Source organism: Aquila chrysaetos, chromosome 13 (genome assembly GCF_900496995.4).
Source record: "Aquila chrysaetos chrysaetos chromosome 13, bAquChr1.4, whole genome shotgun sequence".
Classification (NCBI taxonomy): domain Eukaryota; kingdom Metazoa; phylum Chordata; class Aves; order Accipitriformes; family Accipitridae; genus Aquila; species Aquila chrysaetos.
The window spans coordinates 40784866-40792957 of NC_044016.1; the positions used below are offsets into that span (position 1 = coordinate 40784866).

General features: G+C 63.6%; 1 protein-coding gene across 1 annotated transcript; it reads left to right on the plus strand.

Moving 5' to 3' along the window:
• The first annotated feature begins 1402 nt into the window (after window positions 1-1402).
• PROM2 (prominin 2) lies at window positions 1403-8092 on the plus strand. Its single transcript, XM_030035359.1, has 23 exons — window positions 1403-1643; window positions 1873-1922; window positions 2038-2240; window positions 2359-2479; window positions 2678-2741; window positions 2827-2916; window positions 3023-3222; window positions 3297-3371; window positions 3458-3521; window positions 3638-3797; window positions 3925-4077; window positions 4439-4562; window positions 5098-5189; window positions 5275-5359; window positions 5484-5630; window positions 5749-5820; window positions 5895-5987; window positions 6099-6152; window positions 6563-6643; window positions 6858-6926; window positions 7082-7171; window positions 7380-7486; window positions 7600-8092. Exons 1-23 carry the CDS (start codon window positions 1427-1429, stop codon window positions 7661-7663), a joined length of 2475 nt encoding a protein of 824 aa, XP_029891219.1. The 5' UTR covers window positions 1403-1426; the 3' UTR covers window positions 7664-8092.

Below are 8092 nucleotides of genomic sequence, written 5' to 3' on the forward strand. Positions count from 1 at the left end.
CATCCCCGTCTCTGAGGCAGGACGGGGCAGCACACACATGTCGGCATCGCAGGGTCACCGGTGCCGGCCCCATCCCTTCCCCTCGGACACGAAAATCACCTCCCCCCAAAAATATCATTGTTGGGATGGGAAATTGTTGGCAGGGGGAACCATCGTAGGGATGGGAAATCATTGTGGGGATGGGATATCATCGTGGGGATGGGATATCATCACCAGCATCACCATAACCGCCCCAGTAGCAGTGTGAGCGGCCAGGGCTCCTTTGCCATATGCAGACACATATTCATATATATATATATATGTACCGTACACGTAATCGCTTTTCAGACTCCACGCTTTCCTGGCCCTGGGAGTTTTGTCCCGGGATGGGGACTCAGCCAAGCCAGGGCAGGATTTTCCAGTCCGTGGCATCTCATTCCCAAGAGGGTGGTGGGGAGCAGCACCCTGTGCCCAGCCTGGAAGGATGCTGCCAGCATCTCCAGCTGGGAGAAAAGCCCCTTTTCCAGAGGGAGGAAAACCACATGGATTAGCATCAACGCCAGGAGGACAGAGGCGTCAGCAGCTGGTGGTGGGGAAGGGCCGGCTTGACTCGCCCGGCTGAGCAGGGGGCCCAGCTCTCAGGGTGCCCCGCGGCTGTCTGGGCACACGGGGGCTGCTCCCCCCGCACCAGGGAAATCAGGTTGAACCTCCCTCGTTTCCAGCCAACCCTGTAATTAGTGCTCAGCCCATGCTGGCGAGCAGGATCCTGCTCTGGGAAGGAGCCGCAGCTGCCTCAGGGTGTGAGGCAGGGACCGGCTGAGCCCAGAAAACTCATCTCACACCTGGCCGACAAGCGGGCATTGCTAGCCAGGGCTTGTGTCCCCCCTGTTTTCCCTTCTTCCCAGCCCATTGCTACCCTGAGTCTCAGGATGCTTTTGCAAAGGGGGATCCTGCTCTGCATGGACCCTGTCTGCAGACGTGGATCCATCTGCAAGGGCTTTTCCACCCCCCAAGGGATGTCCAAATCCCAGATCCCTCCTTCCAAGGTGGCTGCGGTGGGGACAAGCACCCTCCAGCCCAAGAACAGGGGGTTCATCGCCACCTGGCCCTCTCCCCAAAATCCCGGAGGGGCTTTGCCACCCGTTTTGGGAACGGCCTTGACCGTGGGGATCCCGCAGCGGTGACTCAGGGATGCCAGGGGTTGCGAAACAGGCCTGGGATGATTTGGGAGACGCCTCCACGCAGCCCCGCCAAGCCCAGCCGCCCCAGGGAGCCCGTCGGGGGAACAAGCCACGGCAGCGTCTGGGCTTTGCACGGCGGCCGACCCGTCAGGCAGGTTTCCCGGAGCAGCGAGCCGAGTCGGAGAGAGCCATCCGGGGCCGGGCATGCCCCTCTGCCCGCTCGCCGGCTGACAGAGCCCCCCGGCTCTCTCCCCAGCACCGAAGCCATGCGGGCAGCTGGGTTGCTGCTGGCTTGGGTGCTGCTGCGTCCCGCCGGCACCCAGCAATGCCACCTTGCCAGCCCCGGCGGCGTCCTCCGCTTCACCGACAGGCATGCCGAGATTCGGGTGCCGGCGCTGCACCGGGTACCCAGCTCGCTTGATCCTCTCTACGGCCTCGTCCGGCGCTGCCTGGACCTCATCCAGCAAAACCCCCTGCCCACAGGTGAGCCCCAAGCTGGGGAGCCAGGACCCCAGTGCCACGGGTCCCAAGACCACCGGGGTTTTGCAATACCTGGAGCCGGCTGCAATCCCCATGTCCGGAGCTGCTCTGGGGGGGTCTGAGCCACTTCACGGAGGGGGGATGCTGACTCCATCCTGGCCTCGCTGCCTGGGGAGGGCTGGGCGTGCATCAAGTGGGACCTCTTTTAGCAGTGCCGCGGTTTCTTTTGCAGAGCTGCTCAGGGCGGCCCTGAACGACCCCGGCTCGGTGCAGACGTTGCAGGTGAGCCAGGACGTGGGGTGGGGAATCCCACGGGGATGGCATCCACCCGGGACGGGGCACATGCAGAACCCCAAGCTGGGTGCATCGGTGCCAACCGGGCTCTCCCATCACATAGGTGGTGCAGTATGAGCTGGGTTATGTCATCTGCGCCGCGGTGGCTCTGCTCTTCACCGTGGCTGTGCCAGTGGCCGGGATGTGCTTCTGCTACTGCCGGAGCCGCCGGCGGTGCGGGGGCCGCCTGCGTGCCCACCGGCGCTCGCTGGGCTGCCGTCGCCACTGCCTGCTGGCCTGCCTGTCCCTCACCTCCCTCGTCATCCTGTGAGTCCCCCAAAGCACCCCATGAACTGGCCCCCTCACCCCGGGGCAGGGAACCGTGTTCTGTGCGGCCGGGAGGCTCTGCCGGGCTGCCCCATCACCACCTGCTCGTCCCCGGCAGGACCAGCGTCGTCTGTGCCTTCGTCACCAGCCAGCGGGTGAAGGGGCAGATGGAGCCGGGGCTGGGGGCCGTGCCGGCCACCCTGCACACCCTGCGGCAGCACATCGCCAACGTCCCCCAGGTGGGTCCTCCAGCAGCTTCCCCCCGCCGTGGGGTGCAGCCCAGGGGTGGCCGCGTTTCCTTCATGGAGTAGTCTGGGAGGCGAGAGGAGGTGGCGCATTAAAATGCGCATTAAAAGTGTATTTTGAATGGCAACGTGGGGCTTCCTCCCCTCCCGGCGGCTGCTACCCCCGGCCAATCATCTCCTCTCTTCTGGCAGGGGGTGCAGATGGTGGTAGACCAGTTCGAGGTGCCTCGACAGCAGATAATCTCCGACCTGGGTGGTAAGCGGCACGTCGGGCACTGGTGGGCACCAACCTGAGCTTCCCACAGGGATGAAATGCTGACGGGGTGCCTGATGCCTTGCAGGGCTCAGCCGGAGCGTGGGGCTCTCCATCCATGCACAGCTGAAGGCGATGACCTACGCGGCACTGGCAGACCTGCAGGACAGGGCTGGAGGTACGGCCGAGCGCGGCTCTCCCCGGGGGCCAGTGCCAAAGCCTCGCCGGAGAGCCGGGGCGGCCGAGCGGAGCAGTGTGAACTAGCCCTGGGCTTTCTCTTTAAGACCTACAGACCTCGCTGCACCATTTACAGATTCTCGACAAGACAGTGCGGGCGCTGGCAGCAGCGCGGGCTGAGCTGGAGCCAGCGCTGCGGGAACGGCGTCGGCGCGTGGTCACGTTGCTGGACGACCCGCGCTGCACCTCCTGCGCCAGCGTCCTGGGCAGGGCACAGAGCCTGGAGCTGGGCGCCGACTACGGCAAGGTGGGACAGGGTGCTGGTCCCCCACCATCACCCCTCCGGCAGCCCCGAGGCTCATGGGTTACTTCTGCTCCAAGGTGCCATCGGTGGAGAAAGTTTTGAAGGCGCTGGCTGGTCTGCCCCGAAGCGACTTTGCGGAGATGATTCGCCAGGTTGGTGGGGTCAGGGTGAAGCAGGGGGGTCCGGCACCCACGGGCAGCCCCGGCCGAGCCGCTCAGCACCCCCTCTTTCCTCACAGGGCAATGGCACCTTCAACTCCATCCCGGAGCTGGCCGTGGAGAGGATGGCGCAAGTCATCCAGGGTGAGTGGGACGGCCAGACCGAGCAGGGACACCCTCCGTGGGGCGAATCCCAGTTTGGGGACATAGGGCGGGCCGTGGGGACCATCCACCCCTCCAGCATGACCTTGGCCCCGCAGATCTGCGGGACGAGATGGCCCGCGTGACAGAGAAGGTGCAGTCCATCGCCGATGCCTTCCCCCTCCCTGACTACACCCGGCCCGTCAGCGAAGCCCTGGTGAAGGCGGAGGACAGGAGCCAGCCGTACCTCCGGGAGGTGGAGCGCTTCGAGCGGTACAGGTGACACTGGGGAGCATGAAGGGGTGCGGGGGGTACAGCAGAGATGGGTGCTGAGCCCCCCCCCTGAGCCCTAGCTGGTGCATCAGCCCCATATCTCGAGGCTGTGCCCTGCTGCTCTTTCCTCCAGGTGGATCGCGGGCACAGTGCTGTGCTCCATCATCCTCCTCATCCTGGCCTGCAATGTGACAGGGATGGCCCTGGGGGCATATGGGCTCTCCAAGCGGGAGGACCCAAGCGACTACGAGTGCCGAGGAGAAGCCGGCGCCAAGTTTCTCCTGGTGTAAGCATCTTTCTGGGTGCTGGAGGGAGCTGTTGCCATCTCACAACCCCCCCCCCCAAAAAAAAACAGAGGGCCAAAGCCAAGGGAGGGACCCAGAGCCGGCCGAGTGGAAAGGCTTTTGAAGCCACCGCCTGCGCCGGCGGGTTTGGGAGAAGCTGCTCCTCCCTGGGAGCCGGCAGCTCCCGCGCCCCGGCCCCGCTGCCCGGCACACCCCGCTCCCGCGGGCCCTTCCCAGGCAGGCTGGCGTGTCCGGGCGCAGGAGGGAGCCGCAGGGCTGCAGCCGGCCGGGCACGTCCTCACAAGCCTTTCTGCCCGCTCGGGTCTGCAAAGCCGCCGCCAGCATCTCCTCTCCCTCTTTCAGCGGCGTGGGCCTGGCTTTCCTGTTCTCCTGGCTCCTCATCCTCCTGGTTTTCGCCACCTTCCTGGTTGGGGGCAACATCCAGACGCTGGTTTGCAGGAACTGGGTCAACCAGGAGATTTATAAGGTGGGTGGCCACACATCCACCCATTGCCCCATAAATCTCTCCTGGCGTGCACCAAAATGCCTCCAAACCCTCTGTGTCCTCCCCCTAAACCCATCCAGAAAAGCCCCATCCTAAACCAGAAGATTAAGTTTAGGATTAGGTCCTTGGATTTGCATCAGCAGCAGGGAGTTGCCCTTGTGCCATTAAATTGCGAGGTGACGATGCTCCTACCAACAGGACCCCTGTCCTCTGGTCGTTTGGGGATCCTTGGGGTGCATGCTGCAATGGGGCTGAGAGAGGGATCAGGATTGGGATCAGGGCTCGTCCCATGGCTGTGGACACACAGGCTGGTCCCTGCACAGGGCTGTCCACCGCTTTCCCTCCGAACGCCGCCTGACGAGGCTCTGCAACAGGGATTGTACAAATAAAGGCAAGATTAGCTCTGGCTGGTATAGGGTACCCCAGGACACACCTGCGAGCACAGAGGACCCCCAAAATCATTGCTGGGAATGCCTGCGCCTGACACCGACCCTGTTTTTCCTCCCATTTGGCCCAGTTCATCGACACCCCCGGGAACCTGCCTCCATCCATGAACCTCACCCGTCAACTCAACCTCAGGAGGGACTCCAACCTCAGTGCCACGTACCGGTGGGTGCTGCAGGAGCCCACCTCTGCCCCTATACATCAGAGGGCTAATTTGGGGTCACGCTGCCAACGTCCCTTTACCTTCCAGGGAGTGCAAGAGCGGCGCGGGGCTGTGGGAGGTGCTGCAGCTCGACAGGTCCTACGACCTGGATGAGCATCTAAAAACCCCCAAGGTGAGGGCTGGCGCCAGCCAGAGCTTCTGGTAACAGCATGGAGATGCATGAGCTTTAGTGGGGTTACTGGGATGGAGGTGCCTGGCCCCAACCCTGCAGCATCCCCCATGTCTTGCCCCTGCAGTACACGGCTGATTTCCAAAAACGCCTGGGCGACTTCACGGCACGCTTGGGTGATGTGCGGCTCCTCCGCAGCGAGGGCAGGCAGGACCTGGAGACCTTTGCCCGCAGCGGCATGGATGAAGTGGACTATGGGCGCTTCCAAGAGGAGGTGAGGGAATGCTCACGGGGAGCTGGACCTGCTGCAGCAGGCAGGATGTGGCCCAGCCACTCCAGAACCGGCTTCCAGGGTTGGATTTTGGGCAGCTGCCAACTCCACCTTTCCCCAGATGAAAAACCCCGTGGTGCAGACCAGCCTCCCTGGCTTGGCGAGGAGCCTCGAGGGGCTGCAGAAAATGCAGGTGAGCGGCGGGGCGGGCAGTAGGGGCTGCCTGCGTGCCCATGGGGACATCCTCACCCTGCTGTCCCCCTGCAGAGGAACAGCACGGTGGCAGGGCGGCTGGCCGCCGAGGCCCAGGCCCTGTGGCAGATGCAAAACTCCACAGTACAATCGCAGGAGGCTTTGGTGGTGAGTCCATGCTGGGCTGGTGGCTCGTGGTGCTGCCGGCATTTTCCTGGCGGTATCCCCATGAAAGGGGTGATGGGGCTTTTGCAGCCTTCTCACCTCCCTGTCCTGCAGGCAAAGCTGGGGGAAAGTGTCCAGTTCCTCTCCCGCTTGGCACCGCACCTCCAGGTAATTGCGCGGTTTCTTCCAGCTCCGAAAAATATGTGGTGCCCTATGGGTCCTGCCTGCCAGTGCCCCAAAAAGCCAGTTACGGGGTGATGGGAGAGCCAGGAAAAATGCCACTCGGGGAGGATTGGTGTCCTTTAGATTTGCTGCTGCAAATCGGAAATCCCCCTGCAGCACTCACAGCATTTCAGCATCCCTGGCAGAGCCGTCCCACAGTGTTTAATCTCACCTGCTCCCTACAAGGAGGTTTCTCTGCTCGGGGCAGGTGCCCTTTTCCCTGCTCTCCGGCAGTCAGACCCAATTGGAAGCTCGGCACATGCGTGCCACTGCACGCCCTGCTCCCAACGTCCTTAGGGCATCTGTCCTGCTGCTCGGTGCTCTAAGGATGCTCTGCCCTTCCCGTGGTTCCCCAGGAGCGGGTGAAGACGACACTGGCCACCACAGCCTCAGTGGAAGCCCGGCTGCCTGTGCAAGCCCAGCAGATCCTCCGGCAGGTAAACTGGGACTGGATTAGCCCTTGGGGGGGTACAAAATTCCCCACAGCCAGAAAGAAAGAGTGCAAAGGGGGTGCTGCAGAGTGGAAAGGGCACCCGAAGCCTCCAGCCCTCATTTCCAAGCCCGACATTAGCCCAGAGCTGGTTGGAGTGGGGCTGGAGCTGGACTGGGAAGCGCGGTGCCTGCCCTACTTGCTGCCTTCTCTCTGCCCAGGAGATTGGCTGCTTCACGAGAAAGGAGCTGCGGTACTTCGCACAGTACCTGAACTGGGTCGGGCAGACGGTAGGTGCTCGCCTTCACTGCGGGGGCTTCTTTGGGGCCGGGAGCCCCCACAGATGCTGCATGCAAACCCCTCGCCGAGCCAAGGCAGGAGGTAGAAAAATGCATCTCCCTGAGCCAGGAGTGGATTTACGCCTTGTCTCCGCTTCTTGTTCCAGCTGAGGGAGGATGTGGCTTCGTGCCAGCCACTTGCCACGGCCCTGGACAACGGGCGGGTGATCCTGTGTGACCGCATCGCTGACCCCTGGGTAAGGATCCTGTCCCTGTCCCTCCACGGAGGTCCGGTGGGGACCTGCACGGTGCTAATGAGCACGAGTTTGGGGCAGCCGGGGCCGACAGCAGCCCTAACACCCCACCACCACCAGAACCGGCCACCGCAAGGCTCCCCAAACCCCTCTAGAGCCTGGGGGCTGCCTGGTGCAGGTCAGTAGGGACCCCCGTGCTCTCTCCTTGCAGAATGCTTTCTGGTTCAGCCTGGGATGCTGCACCTTCTTCCTCATCCCCAACATCATCTTCGCCGTCAGGCTCACCAAACACTTTCGCCCCATCCGCAACCGGCTCATGTAAGTGGCAGGCGTGGCATGGGCCGGCGGGCTGCCTGGGGTGGGAGGACTTGGGGAGCGGAGATGTGGGCTGCTCCTTGACCTCCTGATGTTGTCTCCTTCTCCTTCTGCAGCTCTACAGGTTCAGAGGAGACCTGTCCCTTCCACATCCCCCGTGTCACGGCACTCAAGCTCTAGGACGGGGGTCTGCCGGGTGCAGCGGCGTACCCCGCACCCCACGAGCTCCCGCCAAACTCGTGCCCAAGCGCTGCAGAGCTCCGGGTCCCTCCGACGTCCGACAGGGCTCTGGGTCCCTCCGACGTCTCTTCCTCGGTGTCCCTCAGGGTCTGAGCATCCTTCCCAGGCGCAGGGCACTCGTCTACGTGCTCTGTGGGGCTGCGGGTCCCTCCGGCGTCTCTTCCTCAGCCATCTTCGGGGTCTGAGCGCCCGTCAGGGACGCTCCCACAGCCCGGCTGACCCAGGGCACGGGAGAAGGCTCCGCGCAGCGCTCGCTAACCGCCGGCATACCCCTCGCAGACCCCCCCGCAGGGAAGAACGCCCGCCTGCTGCCCCCTGATGCTTCCCCACACCCGGGACCTCCGGGCAGCGGGCACATTAAAGTGCTTC